Here is a 17082-nt window from a genome sequence, read left to right as displayed (position 1 = left end):
CATATTGCCTTACTGCAGAAACTAACACAAGATCGTAAAGTAACTGGACTCCAATTCACAAGTGAAAAAAAATGGGAGGAAATATTTGCAAACGAAGCAAAGAACAAAGAATGAATGTCAGAAATACACAAGGAGATCATGGAGCTCAGTATCCAAAAAACAAAAAACCAGATGTAAAACTGGGAAGACACGTAGACATCTCTCCAAAGAAGACAAAGATAGCCAAGAAGCACATGAAAAGATGCTCAACATGACAAATTACTAGAGAAATCCAAATTCAAACTACAGTGAGGCATAACCACACACCAACCAAAATGGCCATCATCAAAAAGAAACCTAAAAACACTAAATGCTGGAAATGGTCTGGAGAAACGGTACTCTCCTACAACTGTCGCTGAAAACGTAAACTGCTACAGCCAGTAAGGAGAACAGTATGCAGGATCCTTAAAAAACCACACACAGGACTACCATATGACTCGATAATCTCATGATTCAACATTTGCACCGAGAAAGCCACAATTCAAAACATGAACCCCAATATTCACTGCAGTACAATCTGCAATAGCCAGTACATGGAAACATCCTGTCTATCAACAGATGGATGGAGAAGGAAACTGTGATACATATATACAATGGAACATTACACATCTATTAAAAATGAAATTGGATTGCCTGTAGTGACAAAGATGAACCCAGAGTATGTCAGAGTGAAGAAAGTTAGAGAGAGAAACAAATACTGTATATTAACACGCACGGGTGGAATGCGAAAAAAGGTATTCCACAAAGGTGGAACGTGGAATCTAGAGAAAAGGTATGGATGAACCTACTCTCAGGACAGGATAACAGAAATAAATGGAGAACGAATTTCTGGACACAGTGGTAGGAGACGGTGGGGCAAACTGAAGAAGTACCACTGAGGTGGATAAGCTGCCATGCAGAAACTACACAGCTAATGGGAGCTGCCGTGCCGCCCACGGAGCCCAGCTCGGAGCAACGTGAAAACCAAGAGGAGTCGGACGGGACAGTGGGGCTCAAGACGGGGGAGCAGATGGATACTCACAACTGATCCATGCTGTTGCACTAAGGCAATTATACTCCAACTGAAAAGAAGTAGACATTTAAAACTGACGTGGTACATATATACAGTGAAAAATTACTCAGTCACTAAATGGAACAAAATCAGGTCACCTGCAGCGATGTAGATTCACCTGGAGTATGTTACACAGAGCGAAGTAAGTCGGAAATGGAAAAACAAATATCCTATCAGTTCCGTTCAGTCGCTCAGTTGTGTCTGACTCTTTGCGACCCTATGAACCGCAGCACGCCAGGCCTCCCTGTCCATCACAGCTCCCAGAGTTCACCCAAACTCATGTCCATCGATTTGGTGATGCCATCCAGCCATCTCATCCTCTGTCGTCCCCTTTTCCTCCTGCCCCCAATCCCTCCCAGCATCAGGGTCTTTTCCAATGAGTCAACTCTTCACATGAGGTGGCCAAAGTACTGGAGTTTCAGCTTCAGCATCAGTCCTTACAAAGAACACCCAGGACTGATCTTCTTTAGAATGGACTGGTTGGATCTCCCTGCAGTCCAGGGGACTCTCAAGAGTCTTCTCCAACACCACAGTTGAAAAGCATCAATTCTTCGGCACTCAGCTTTCTTCACAGTCCAACTCTCACATCCATACATGACCACAGGAAAAACCATAGCCTTGACTAGACAGACCTTTGTTGGCAAAGTAATATCTCTGCTTTTCAATATGCTATTTAGGTTGGTCATAACTTTTCTTCCAAGGAGTAAGCGTCTTTTAATTTCATGGTTGCAAGCACCATCTGCAGTGATTTTGGAGCCAAAAAAAAATAAAGTCTGACACTGTTTCCCCATCTATTTCCCATGAAGTGATGGGACCGGATGCCATGATCTTCATTTTCTGAATGTTGAGCTTTAAGCTAACTTTATCCCTCTCCTCCTTCACTTTCATCAAGAGGCTTTTTACTTCCTCTTCACTTTCTGCCATAAGGGTGGTGTCATCTGCATATCTGAGGTTACTGATATTTCTCCCGGCAATCTTGATTCCAGCTTGTGCTTCCTCCAGGCCAGCGTTTCTCATAGCGACATATCTAGGTGGACTCGAGAAGAGCAGTGCAGATGATGCTATCTGCAGGGCAGGAGCAGAGATGCGGACAGGCACGATGGCTGTGTCGACAAGGGGAGGGCGGGGCGGATGGAAGAGCAGCACTGACGGGGATGCACTGCTGCGTGTGCAGCAGCCAGTGGGGCTGCCAGGTAACACGGGGAGCCCAGCTCGGGGCTCTGTGACAACCGCCAGGGGCGAGATGCAGGCTCAAGAGCGAGGGAATATATGCATACTTTTAACTAAGCCATGCTGATGCACAGCATAAACCAGCACAGCATGGTAAAGCGTTTATCCCTCAGCTAAAAATAAATTTTAAAGAGGTGGTACATATTTACAACAGAAGATTATGAGCCACAGAAAGAAGTAACTGTCACCTGGAGACACATTGATGGACACAGAGTTAGCAGAAAGAGTAAATTTAATCAGAAATACAAGGAAATGTCATATACTCACACATATGCGGAACCTGGAAAATGGTACAGATGAACCTATTATCAGAGCAAGAACAGGAAACCAGGTGTAGAAGATGGACTTGTGGACACATTGGTGGACATGATACTACGTGTACAAGAGGGAGCTAGTGGAAGGCTGCTGGGTGTCATAGGAGCTCAGCTTCACACTCAGTGATGACCCAGAGGGCGGGATGCTGAGGGTGGGAGGGAGGCTCAAGACAGGGCGGACGTATGTACACTTTTAACCGACTGACACAGTTGTAAGGCAGAAACAAACAACTCTGTAAAGCGATTATACTCTAACTGAAAACTAAGATAACAAAAGAATGAGAAAAAATATTTGCAAATGTTATAACACACAAATGATTACCCTCCAGAATATACAAAGAGCTCATGCAGCTTAATATTCAAAAAACAAACAACCTAAAAACAACATAAAAAAATGGCCAAAAGGCCTAATAGACATCTCTCGAAGTAGCAAAAGATACTAAGAAGAGGCAGCAAAACACACAGAAGACCTATATCAAAAAGATCTTCATGACCCAGATAACCATGATGGGGTGATCACTCACCCAGAGCCAGACATCCTGGAATGCGAAGTCAAGTGGGCCTTAGGGAGCATTACTGTGAACAAAGCTAGTGGGGGTGATGGAATTCCAGCTGAGCTATTTCAAGTCCTGAAAGATAATGCTGTGAAAGTGCTACACTCAATATGCCAGCAAATTTGGAAAACTCAGCAGTGGCCAGAGGACTGGACAAAGTCAGTTTTCATTCCAATCCCAAAGAAAGGCCATGCCAAAGAATGTTCAAACGACTGCACAATTGCACTCATCTCACACGCTAGCAAAGTAATGCTCAAAATTCTCCAAGCCAGGCTTCAGCAGTACAGGAACTGAGAACTCCCAGATGTTCAAGCTGGATTTAGAAAAGGTAGAGGAATCACAGATCAAATTGCCAACATCCACTGGGTCACCAAAAGAGCAAGACAGTTCCAGAAAAACATCTACTTCTGCTTTATTGACTATGCCAAAGCCTTTCACAGTGTGGATCACAACAAACTGGAAAATTCTTTAAGAGTTGGGAATACCAGACCACCTTATCTGCTTCCTGAAAAATCTGTATGCAGGTCAAGAAGTAACAGTTAGAATTGGACATGGAAAAACAGATTGGTTCAAAATGGGGAAAGGAGTATGTCAAGGCTGTATACTGTCACCCTGCTTATTTAACTTCTATGCAGAGTACACCATGCGACATGCTGAGCTGGATGAAGCACAAGCTGGAATCAAGATTGCCAACAGAAATATCAATAACCTCAGATATGCAGATGACACCACCCTTATGGCACAAAGCGAAGAACTAAAGAGTCTCTTGATGAAAGTGAAAGAGGAGAGTTTAAAAGTTGGCTTAATACTCAACTTTCAGAAAACTAAGAGCCTGGCATGTGGTCCTATCACTTCATGGCAAATGGATGGGGAAACAATGGAGAGACTTTATTTTTGGGGCTCCAAAATCATTGCACATGGTGACTGTGGCCATGAAATTAAAAGACACTGCTCTTGGAAGAACAGTTATGATCAATATAGACAGCATATTAAAAAGCAGAGACGTTATTTTGCCAACAAAGATCCATCTAGTCAAAGCTATGGTTTTTCTAGTGTTCATGTATGGATGTGAGAGCTGGACTATAAAGAAAGCTGAACACCGAAGAATTGATGCTTTTGAACTATGGTGTTGGAGAAGACTTGAGAGTCCCTTGGACTGCAAGGCGATCCAACCAGTCCATCCTAAAGAAAATCACTCCTGAATATTCACTGGAAGGACTGATGCTGAGGCTGAAACTCCAATACTTTGGCCACTATACTTTAGAACTATCTCAGCACCCAGCAATCCCATGACTGGGCATATAACCTGAGAAAAGCATAATTCAAAAGGACACATGTATCCCAATAGTCACTGCTACAGGATTCACAATAGCCAGGATGTGGAAATAACCTAATTGTCTATGTGAAGTGAAAGTGTCAGTCGCTCATTCTTGTCCAACTCTTTGCAAACCCCATGGACTGTAGCCTGCCAGGCTCCTCTGTCCATGGAATTCTCCAGGCAAGAATACTGGAGTGGCTTGCCAGGCCCTGTTCCAGGGGATCTTCCTGACCCAGGGTTTGAACCAAAGTCTCTTGCATTGCAGGAGGATTTTTTTTTTTTTTTTCTTTTTGAGGATTTTTTTTTAATCATCTGAGCCATCAGGAAACACAAATGGATAAAGACGTCGTAGTACATATACAGAATGGCATATTACTCAACCATAAAAAGGAAGGAAATTGGGTCACTTGTCATGACCTAGATGAACCTAGTGTACATCATAAAGAGTGAGGTAAGTCACAAAGAGAAAAACAAATATCACATATTGACACATATAATTGGACTCTAGAAAGTGGTACAGACAAATCTGCGGAGTGAACTGGAAGAGCAGCGCTGATATGGACGAACTCGCAAGTGTAACACAGAGCTACGGGAGCTGCTGCCCAACACAGGCTGCACGCGCGCTCTGTGATGGCCCGTGGGCTGAGGGTCAGGGGTGCGGCGGGAGGCTCCAGAGGGAAGGGACATATGTGCGCTTACGGCTGATTCACACCGACGTACAACAGAATCCAGCACAACACTGGAGAGTGGTTATCCTCCAATTAAGAAAAAATTTAAAATGGTGGTATGTACATACAGTGGAATATTATTCATAAAGAGGAAGGAAACTGGGTCATTTGTAGGGATGCGGACAGACCTATGTTGTTATACAGAGTGAATAAATCAGAAAAAAAATATAGTACATGAACACATATATGTGGAATCTAGAAAAGATTTCAATCTATTTGCAGGGCAAGAACAGATCTGCCAAGGCACAGACAGGTGACACAGGAGAGAAGGAGAGGTGTGGCGAGTTGAGACCCAAGCACTGACACATATCACCAGCAAGTGTAAAGTAGAGAGCTAGGGGGAAACCCCAACATACCACGGGGAGGCCAGCTTGGTGTTCTGTGAAGACCAAGAGGTTAGAATGGTAAGGGTGGGGGACAGGTTTAAGAGGCAAGAGACAGATGTATATTTACAGCTGATGCATATTGTACAGCAGAAACCAACAACACATTGTGAAGCAACTGGGCTCTAACTGAAAACTGAAAAGAAAAAAAAAAAAAAGAGGGGTAGACTATGTGGAAACGAAGCAACGGAAAAAGAATCAATGTCTGAAACATACAAGGAGATGGTGGAGCTCAATATCCAAAGAACAACCAACCAGATCTAAAAATGGGAGGAAGACTGAAGTAGATCTCTCTCCAAAAAAGACCACAGACAGCTGAGAAGCACATGAAAAGACATTCAGCGTTACAGATTATTAGAGAAATGCAAGTTAAAACTACAATGAGGTACCACATGATATGGGTCAGAATGGCCCATCGCCAAAGGGAAAAAAAAATCCACTAACAATCAATGCTGAAGAAGGCGTGGCGAGAAGGGCACCGTTGCTGGGAACGTAAACCGATGCAGTCAAAACGGAGGTTCCTTAAAAGCTACAACTAGATCCACGGTATGATCCAGAAATCCCACGACTGACCATATATCCTGAGAAAGTCATAATTAAAAATGGCACTTGTACCCCAATGTTCACTGCAGTACGGGTTATAAGCCAGGACATGGAAACAATCTCAACGTCTATCGACAGATGAATGGATAAAGAAATTGTGGTGCATACATACAATGGAACATCACACAGCTATTGAAAGGAGTAAACTGGATCACGTGTAGTTTTGTAGATGCACCTGGAGCATGTCACACAGAGTGAAGGCAAACAGAGAAACAAATATCATATATTAAGACACGTATGTGGAATCTAGAAAAAAGGTATAGATGAACCTATTTGCAAGGCAGGAATAAGGACAAAGAGAGACAACAAATTAGTACACATAGTGAGGGAAGAAGAGGGTGGGTTGAATTGGAAGGGTAGCTAGCGCTGATATGGATAAACTATCACGTAAAAAATACAAAGCAAATGAGAAGCTGCCGGATAACACACAGTCGGCTTGGTATACTGTGAAAAGCAAAAGGGGTGGGATGGTGACGGTGGGAGGGAGGGTCATGAAAGAGGGGATACATATATATACACTTATAGCTGATTCACCTTGTTCAATAGCAGAAACCAACAACATTGGAAAGCAATTCTACACCAATTGAAAACAAATACATTAAAAAAAAAAAAGAAGTGGTGCGTGTGTGTATATATATGTATCCACAAAGGACAATTATTCAGCCACAAAAAGGAACAAAACTGGTGTAATTTGTAGAAATATAGACCTAGATTTGTCATACAGAGTGAAGTCAGTCCGAAAAGACAAAAGGAAATATCGTATCTTAATACTTATATGGGGAATCCGGAAAAATGATACAGAAGAACCTATTTTCAGGGGAGGAATAAAGCTGCAGATGTAGAGAAGGAACTTGTCAAAACAGTCCAGGAAGGAGAGGGTGGGGTTAACTGAGCAACTAGCCTTGACATATATCCACTGTCATGTATAATATAGAAATCTAGCGGGAAGCTGCTGTACAACCAAGGGAGCTCAGTTCTCTGCTGTGTGATGACCTAGATGGGTGGGATTGGGAATGGGGTGGGAGGGAGAAGCCAGAGGGAAGACAGACATATATATATGATTCTTGTTGATGTGCAGCAGAAACCAACACAACACTGGCAAGCAATTATTCTCCAATCCAAAATAAAATTTAAAAACGTGGTATGTATATACAATGGAATATTATTCAACCATAAAAACAAAGGAAATTGGATCACGTATAGAGACGTGGATAAAAGTGCTGCCATACGGAGTAAATAAATCAAAAGAGAAAAAAATATCATACATGACACATATATGTGGAATCTAGAAGTAGTGTTATAGATGAACCTATCTGTAGGGCAGAAATAGAGCCACAGGTGTAGAGAGTGGGCACGTGAACACACTGACAAGACGTGCACCCTTGTGTGGAACAGACAGCTAGTGGGAGGCTGCCAGGCATCCCAGGAAGCTCAGCTCGGTGCTCCGTGAAGATCAAGAGGGGTGGGATGGCGAGTCTCTCAGGAGACTCAAGACGGGGGGTGGGGGGTGGGGATATATGTACACTTACAGCTGACTGACACTGTTGTAAGAAACTAATTACACTGTAGTTACTTTTCCATTGAAAAGTTAAAAAAAAAAAAAAAAGAATGGGAGAAAGTATTTTCAGATGATAAAACAAATACTCTCCAAAATATACAAACAGCTCGTGGAGCTCAATATCCAAAAAACAAACCAAAAGCCCTAAACAGACACCTCTCAAAGTAGATATACAGATGGTCGAGAACAGATGTGAAGATGTTCATCATGAATTATTAGAGAAATGAAATCAAAACTATAGTGAGATATCACCTCACACCTGTCACAATGGCCATCACCTAAAAGTCTACACAATCAATGCTGCAGAGGGTGTGGAGACGAGAGTCCTCTCACACTGTTAGTAGGGATGTAAGCTGAGGGAGAATGGTGTGGAGGTTCCTTAAAAGACTATAAAAGAACTATCAGAGCACCCATCCACCCAACGACTGGGCATATACCCTAGAAAATCATAATTCAAAAGGACACATGTATCCCAGTGTTCAGTGCAGCAGTATTTACGTGGGGAACAACCTGTCTAGGGAAACACGAATGGATAAAGAAACAGTGGTACATATACAGAAATGAATATTACTCAGCCAGAAAAAGGAAGGAAACTGGGTCACTTGTAGATGAATCCAGTGTACGTCATAAAGAGTGAAGTAAGTCAGGAAGAGAAAAACAAATATCAGTTTTTACATTTATTTGGAATCTAGAACAGCAGTGCAGACGACCCTACTTGCAGGGCGTGAACTGTGCACAGAGAACAGATGTGCAGCCACAGCAGGGGAAGGAGCGGGAGAGTGAACGGAAAGAAGAGTGACATGGACAAGCTACCACACGGACGGCAGACAGCTGGTGGGAAGCGGCTGTGCCACGCAGGGAGCTCAGCTTGGTGCTCTGTGAATGCCTAGAGCGGTGAGGTGGAGGCTCAAGAGGGAAGGGATATATGCATACTTACAGCTGATTCACACCGACGGTAAACAGAAACCAGCACAACATTGGAAACCAATTATCCTCCAATTCAAAAAAAAAAAGATGTCTTACATATATAAACAATGGAATACTGCTCAGCAGTAAAATGGAACAAAACTGGGTCACCTGTCAGGATGTGGATGGGTCTAGAGTTGTCACAGAGAGTGAAATAAGTCAGGTAAAACAACAAATACTGTGGATTAACACACATATATATGGAATCTAGGAAAATGTTACAGATGATCCCATCTGTAGAGCAGAACAGAGATGCTGAGGTAGAGAGCAGATCTGCGGACACAGCAAGGGATGGAGACAGCGCGGCGAACTGAGAGAGGAACACGCCCAGCGGTCGCTGGAGAGTGGGGGAGCTGCCTTCTCACGTGGGCCCGCCTAGTGAGCGCGAGGATCCACAGCGGGGGAGAGCGGGAGTGGGAGGTGGTATCACAGGGGCCCGCCTAGTGAGCGCGAGGATCCATAGGGGTGGGATAGTGAGAGTGGGGAGCTGCCGTATCACAGGGGCCCGCCTAGTGAGCGCGAGGATCCACAGCGGGGGAGAGCGAGAGTGGGAGGTGGTATCACACGGGTCCGCCTAGTGAGCACGAGGATCCACAGCGGGGGAGAGCGAGAGTGGGAGGTGGTATCACACGGGTCCGCCTAGTGAGCACGAGGATCCACAGCGGGGGAGAGCGAGAGTGGGAGGTGGTATCACACGGGTCCGCCTAGTGAGCGCGAGGATCCACAGCGGGGGAGAGCGGGAGTGGGAGGTGGTATCACATGGGTCCGCCTAGTGAGCACGAGGATCCACAGCGGGGGAGAGCGAGAGTGGGAGGTGGTATCACACGGGTCCGCCTAGTGAGCGCGAGGATCCACAGCGGGGGAGAGCGAGAGTGGGAGGTGGTATCACACGGGTCCGCCTAGTGAGCGCGAGGATCGAAAGGGGCGGGATAGCGAGAGTGGGAGGTGGTATCACAGGGGCCCGCCTAGTGAGCGCGAGGATCCATAGGGGCGGGATAGTGAGAGTGGGGAGCTGCCGTATCACAGGGGCCCGCCTAGTGAGCGCGAGGATCGAAAGGGGCGGGATAGCATTGTCTTATAGCAGAAACCAACACAACATTGTAGAGCAGCTGTCCTTCAAAAATATAAAGTCAAAACAAAAGATGTGGTACATATAAACAATGGAACATTACTAAGCCACAAAAAGGAACATAGTAGTGTCATTTCAGAGATGTGCATGGACCGAAAGCTGTCAGAGACGGTTAAGTAAGTCAGAAAGCAAAGGAAATGTATATTAACACGTATATGTGGAATCTGGAAAATGGTACAGATGAACCTTTTATCTGGGCAGGAATAGAAACAGAGTTGTAGAGAAGGGGCTTTCTGGACGCTCCAGCGAAGAGGAGAGTGAAGAACTGAGAGAGCATCACCGACAGAGCCGCGCTGTCCTGGGAAAGCAGATGCTAGCGGGAGGCCGCTGCGCAGCACCGGGAGGCCAGCTCGCTGAGCGCAACGACCAGGAGGGGTGGAATGGCGACAGCGGAGGGGAGGCTCGGGACAGAGGCACAGAGGCACAGAGGCACACGTACAGCTGATTCACACTGCTGCACAGGACAAGCTAACAACACTGTAGAGCAATTATACTCCAATGAAAACTAACAGCAGCAAAGAAAAAGAATGGCAGAGAATATCTGCAAAGTAAATAACAAAGGATTAATCTCCAAAACATACAAACAGCTCATTGAGCTCAATATTGAAAAAAACAATCCAATCAAAAAATGGCCAAAAGATCTAAATAGACATGTCTCCAAAGAAGACATACAGATGGCCAAGAAGCACATGAAAAGATGCTCAACATCACTAACTATTAAAGAAGTGGAAATCAAAACTACTATGTGGTATCACCTCACACCAGTCAAAATGACCACCATCAAAAAATCTACACACAATAAATGCTGCAGAGGGTGTGGAAAAAACGGGAATCTTCTTGTTCTGTTGTGGGGATGCAAATTGGTATAGCCACTATGGAGAATGGTATGGAGGTTCCTTAAAAAAACTGCAAATAGAACTACCATACCACCAAGAATCCCATGACTGGGCATATACCCTGAGAAAACCATAGTTCAAAACAACACATGTATCCAGATATTCACTGCAGTGGTATTTATAACAGCCAGAATGTGGAGACCTAATTGTCTATGGAAAATGAAGTTATATACATACACATATACAATGTATATATTGTGTATACATATATATAGTGTATATATTGTGCATACATACAAATATACAATGTATATATATACATACATAGAATATATACAATGTATATATATATACATATATACAATGGAATGCTCAGTTGTGTCTGACTCTTTGCTCCCGGTCCACGGGCTTCTCTGTCCATGGAATCTTTCAGGCAGGAATACTAGAGGAGATTCTCCTCCAGGAGATCTTCCTGACCCCGGGTTGAACCTGCATCTCTTGGGTCACCTACACTAGCAGGTGGATTCTTTTATCACTGCACCACCTGGGAAGTGGCCCCACCACTAAACAGAATGAAACAGGGTCATCTGTAGAGAGGTGGATGGATCTAACGCCTGTCATACAGAGCGAAGTTAGAAAAAAACAAATCCTGGGTATTAAGACATACATGTGGAATCTAGAAAAATGTGTGTGTGTGTAATCTAGAAAAATGTGTGTGTGTGTGTGTGTGGCTCAGTTGTTTCCAACTCTTTGTGTGTGTGTGTGGCTCAGTTGTTTCCAACTCTTTGGGAGCCCATGGACCGTAGTCTACCAGGCTCCTCCATCCACAGAACTCTCCAGGCAAGAATACTGGAGTGGGTAGCCATTCCCTTCTCCAGAGGATCTTCTCAACCCAGAAAAATGGTAGAGATGAAGCTATTTTCAGCAACAGAGATGCAATGCAGAGAAGAACCATGTGGACACATGTGGGAAGGGGAGTGTGGGACCAACTGGAGATGAGGACTGCCATACGTACACTACCACGTGTAAAATGGATGGGTAGTGGGAACCTCCTGTATGGTACAGGGATCTCAGCTCTGAGATGGCACATTTGGGTGTGATGTGGGTGGAGGTGGGAGGGAGGCCCATGATGGAGGGGGATAAATGTATACACACAGCCGATTCACTTCGTTGTTCAGCAGAAACTAACACAGCATGGTTAAGCATTATATGCCAACAGGAAAAAAAAAAAAAAGATTGAGGAGTGACAAAGAAAAGGGGAGTGAAACCGAGCAGGATCTTGTGGGGGTTCTGAGCAGGGAATCATTTCTGTCTCCCATTTCTTGTTTGGAGGTAAGAGACTCCAGCTTGCATGACCTTCTCTGATTTCCAAAGAGAGATTCACTTGCTGGGAAGGAAAAGGATGCAGAGATGGGTGGGAGGAACCGCGAGGCAAGATTTGAGGAACCAGAGAAACTCATCAAGAGGAGATGGGGACTTCCCTGGTGGTCTAGTGGTTAAGAATTCACCTTGCAATGCAGGGTTCAATCCCTGATTGGGGAACTAAGATCCCACATGTCTTGGAGCAACTAAGGCTGTGTGCCCCAAATACTGAAGCCTGGGCACCACAACTAGAGTCCATTTGCCTGAACAAAATATCTCACCTGATGCAGCCAAATAAATAAATAAATAAATAAGTAGGAGCCCCCCAGAGATTAAAGGAGTGCAGGCCCTGCACACACCCTAATCTTAACAGGAAACGCAGTCTTGAGCCATTGTTACAAAATTCCTCAGTGATTCCTCCCACGCTGGGAGATTGTATTTCGATGCAGGAACCTGCTGGAACCTTGCCTGGCAAAGCAATAAAGCTAATCTTTTCTGCTTCACCCAGAACTGTCTCTGAGATTTGATTTGGCACCAGTGCACAGAGGCTGAATTTTCAGCATCACCTTGAGCCACAGAACATCGCTAATTACGACAGAGGGGACGTGTGTGATGGGTTCTGGGCCACTGACCAGGCTGTTCCCTTCTGAGGACACAGTAATAGCCACCCAATCCCCTGGCTACTCCCAAGGGGCTGAGGAGACCTGGCCTTGTTTGCCTTAGTTTCCCCATCTGTGCACTGGGGGAGGTGGATGACAAAAGGGCACGGGCTTTGAGGTCAGAGAGAAAACCAAGCCCTCTCTGGCTTGTGACCTCAGGAAAATCACCTCACCTTATCTTTTGGGCCTCAGTTTCCTTGTCTCTAAAGGGGAAATAAAAATTGTATCAAACTACAGAATAAAAGGAGGGTCCCACAGAACATGCTCTGGGCAGCATTCTTGCCTGGACTCTCAACAAATGTAGGATGAAATGGGCGATGCCCCTGTGGAGCCCATACCTCCTGCCCTCAAGGAAACAGGGTTTGCAGGGGGTCAGAGGGGAGCAGGCAGGACTCGGTGCCCACACAGGGTGCCTTTTGGGGCCTCCACATGGCCCCATTCCTGAGACCTCTAGCGAATGGCTGAGGCCCTAACAGCCCAGGCCTCCAGGGAATTAATTTGTCTCAGACACAACCAGCTGTGATTCGAAGCAGACGGCTCTGGCCATGCAACAGATATTCACCTTGGAGGCCCCTAAGGAACACAGTCCCCACCCCCATCCCCTTTCCTTTGGAGCCCAGCACAGCGCGTGGGTGGGGGAACAGGTGAGGCTGGTTCCTCTGGTGGCCCTGGGGCCTGGCAGAGCAAGCCCCTCCAGACTCATGGGTGCAGATGGAACACTCCTCACCTGGGTGCACAGGAGACCCAGCTGCCTGCAGCTCTCTTGGAAGCTAAGCGCTTCTGCAACGTCCCTTCCCAACGGTCCCAAGTTCCTGGGTGTCAACTGTGACTCTCAGTTCAAAGTCTAGTAGTTCCCCAGGAGGGGAGAGGTCTGCTTGGCAGTGCAACCCCTTGCTGGCACTGACTTCTGGCCAAATGCAAGCTTTCACCTCTGCCCCAGAGGGTGTTCCCAGGGATGGACAATCCTTCCAGGAACAAAGAAGGATGGGAAAGCAGCCCACAGACCAAGCCTCCTGCGGCCCAGCTTCTACACTGAGAAAACCATAGGTCTGGGGCCCACAAGGTCTCAGTTTCTTCCCCAAGGCTGCAGTGGTGCAGAGAGACAGGTGAGGATACGCTGCCCCTTGTACCAGCCCCCCAGGTTCACTGGTCTCACTGTGCCGCGCCCAGCTTCCTGGCCACCTCTTCCCCATGGCAGCCATGAGACCCACTCATGGGGGCCATTCTCCTGCTGCTTCTGGATCCCCAATCTTTTTGGCACCAGGGATAATTTTTTCATGGGGGATGGGGGGATGGTTTCGAGATGATTCAAGCACATTACATCTACTGTGTACTTTATTTCTATTACTACATCAGCTCCAGCTCAGATCATCAGGCATTACATCCCAGAGGCTGTGGACCCCTGCCTTCGAGCCTCCCCTTGCTCAGTCTCCACTCCAATTCCCCGAGGTGGTCACATTTATTCCTCCATCATTCAGATGAAGAAATCAGAATTTAGGGAGATAAAGTCACTTACTCCAACCCATCTAGCAGTAGGCCATGGAGCTGAGATTTAAATTCAGGTCACCCCACCTGTCTCAATCACTGTGCCCCTTGGCCTAGCCTTCCAATGTCGCCACATTGAGGCCAGGGTTAAGGGGGGAAGGGGGGACTTGCCTGGGACCTGGCTCCCTGACAAAGTTTTGCCCACAGGCATCAGCATGCCCCTGCGGCTTCCCTGGTGGCTCAGCGGTAAAGAAACCGCTTGCAATGCAGGAGACTAGGAGACATGGGTTTGATCCCTGGGTTGGGAAGATCCCCTGGAGGAGGGAATGGCAACCCACTCCAATATTCTTGCCTGGGAAATACCATAGACAGAGGAGCCTGGCGGGCTAGCCATGGGGTCACAAACAGTCAGAAGTGACTGAGCAGGATCAGCATGCCTCAATGTCCAGAATCGCTCCCCAGAAAAACCAGCCAGAAGGGGAGAGTTAGGAATGAGGTGTGTAGGGCTGGTTCATCCTGGCACTCACCAGGGCAACTTGGAAATGATCTTGTCCTTATCACATCTAGAGGAGCTTGGGTGTCTATGAGAAGATGTGAAGATTCAGGCAGGCCCTGGAGAGCTAAAGCCCACTAGACCTCCCTCTGTCTCCTTGCCACACACACAATACAGGCTTCTCAGACGGCTGTACAGAAGGTCTTCTGGAGGCGCACAGCAAAGACATCTCCACACACTGGCACCCCGGGAGTGTTCTGTCCAGTAGCGGGGTAAGGTAGGGACCTTCCTCAGAGAGGGCCAAGGACTTCAAAACCACCGTTTCTCAAGGGTCTTGTTCTGCCCCAGCTTCTCAAGAGGTGAGTCCTGTCCACCCAGCACTCCCAAGTCTCCACACTGCTGGAGCGGAAGCCTCAGATCAGTCACTCGGAATCTTCCGGACAGGACCACGTTTGTCCTTACAGATAACAAAAGCCGCGTCACTCCCGGGGGGAGGGGGCTCCTCCGGAAGCTCCCCTGTCCCTTCTTGGCCTCTTTCCGAGTCACCGCCACAACCCTGAGGCAGGGGCCCCGGCAGGACTGTGTTTTCCGATGTAAGACACCGAGGGTTCGCGAGGGAGAGGCGCGCTGAGCGCCACCCAGCTGGCCAGAGATAGGGCCCGGAGCCAACCACATCTGTCCGCTGCAGAGGCAGGGCTCCCGACACCAGGACAAACCTCCAGCCCTCTCCGGCCTCACCGGGGCCTCATCTGCCCGTCTCGCCGAGGGAGAGAGGACAGAGGAGAAAGTGCCCCGACCGAGGGAGCAGCAACTCTTCTGGATTCCAGGGGGCTGGGACGACTTGGTGTTGTTTCTCAAACAACGCCTTCTCCTCCTAGACAGAGAGGGCCGGACTCTAGAGGCAGACGAAGAGTCCAGTCAGCATCTTTGGGTCGAGAGTCCCTCCGAGTCCGCTCCGGCCAGCGCCGCCGGCTGGCTGGCTTTGTCCCCAGTACTCCCGCCCCAACTAAGGGCCCCGAAGAGAACAAGGGGCTGGGGGCGTTTCTGCTTCGGTGGGACTCTGAGGAAAGACGGCGGGGTCCCGCCTTTCGGCGGCCGCTCCAGGAACCCCGGAGCTACTGAGAACCAGCGGAGGAACAAACCCCGCGCGCGCGCGCCCGCCTCCAAGCGTCCCCAGGACCACCCTCCCGAAGGGCAGCCGGGCCTTGGGGCTCAGGCGCGCCCCACCACCGCGCTTCCCCCGAGGAGCGGCGTGTCCCGGCCGACTCGCAAGCGGTGCCCTGGAGCTTGCCGCCGCTCGGGCTACACCCCCGACGCTCCTCCCGCTCGGGCTCACTTACCATGCACCAGTCTCCGCATGTCTTGGTATCGAGCCCACAGGTGTGCGCTGGGCTCGGCGGCGCCGCCGGCCGGCGCCGGGGCGGGCGCGGAGCGCGGGGCGCCCGGGCAGTGGGCGCCGGGACCCGGGGGGCCGCAACCTGGGCAGGAGGGCGAGGACGAGGCGGCTCGCGGCCCGCCGTGGTCTCGGCGCGGCATCCAGCGCCGAGCGGCCGCCCTCAGCCCCGCACCCGCCATGCCCGCTGCGCGCCGCCCGCGCAGCCCTCGGCCCTCAGGCCAGTCCGCCGCCCCTCCGACTGCGCGCCCGCCACGGTGGCCTCGTGCTCCCTCACGGCGGCCGGCCAATGGGCGCGGCGCGCGGAGCCCGTCCGCCAATGGGCGCGCCCCTCGGCCCCGGCGGGGCGGGAGGTCCCGGGCGAGGCGGGGCAGGGCGGGCTGCCGGGCCCCTTCCCCCAGTCTCCCGAGAGGTCCAGAAGTCTGCGCCCCCCTGCGGTATCTGCTGAGGCCATGGCGGCTCTTTCTGTCCTCCTCCCGGGAGGTCGGAATTCCAAGAACGGCCGTCCCCGCGAGGCTCCGGACGGCCAGGGCTTGGAAAGGAGAGGGCCAGAGTGCTGCGGGTCTACCTGGGACCCCCAGTCCTCCTTCTCCCTCTCTGCTCTTAGGTCCTCCCGCCCCTTCCTCCACCTCCTGTCTTCCAGACCTCAGATCCTCCGCCCCTTCCCCCACTTCTGAAACCGGGGTCCTGTTCCCCGCCTCCCGCCCATGACTGGCTATGCCAGTCCGTTTCACTCACTTAGAGAATAAAGAGTTCTTCCCGCGCGCTCCCTGGTGCCAGCCCCACGCTGGGTGAGACCTCGGGACACGCAGTGCAGCCGACGCAGAAGCAGCCCCTTCGCTCTCCGGTCTCTGTGCTCACACAGGTGAACCCTGTTAACGTGGAGCGAGGCGGAGGGCCAGGGCTGACTTCGCCTGCCTGGTTCCTACCTCAGCAAATGGCCGCACAGATCCGCACCACTCCTCGCTTCCCCGCTTGGAC

The 17082-nt window shown here is 48.9% G+C and overlaps 1 protein-coding gene across 1 annotated transcript in view; it reads right to left on the bottom strand.

Annotated features, from left to right (window-relative positions):
* NT5DC2 (5'-nucleotidase domain containing 2) overlaps window positions 1–16310 on the bottom strand; it is a 51874-nt gene extending 35564 nt beyond the window's left edge. The window contains exon 1 of the mRNA XM_018066740.1: window positions 16049–16310. Within this exon, the coding sequence (XP_017922229.1) occupies window positions 16049–16283 (235 nt within the window). The 5' untranslated portion in view covers window positions 16284–16310. The remainder of the gene's footprint in view (window positions 1–16048) is intronic.

The sequence above is a fragment of the Capra hircus genome, chromosome 22 (genome assembly GCF_001704415.2).
Source record: "Capra hircus breed San Clemente chromosome 22, ASM170441v1, whole genome shotgun sequence".
In the NCBI taxonomy this organism is placed as follows: domain Eukaryota; kingdom Metazoa; phylum Chordata; class Mammalia; order Artiodactyla; family Bovidae; genus Capra; species Capra hircus.
The sequence above is the reverse complement of the archived record's forward strand: the minus strand, read 5'-3'. Positions and strand labels throughout refer to the sequence as shown.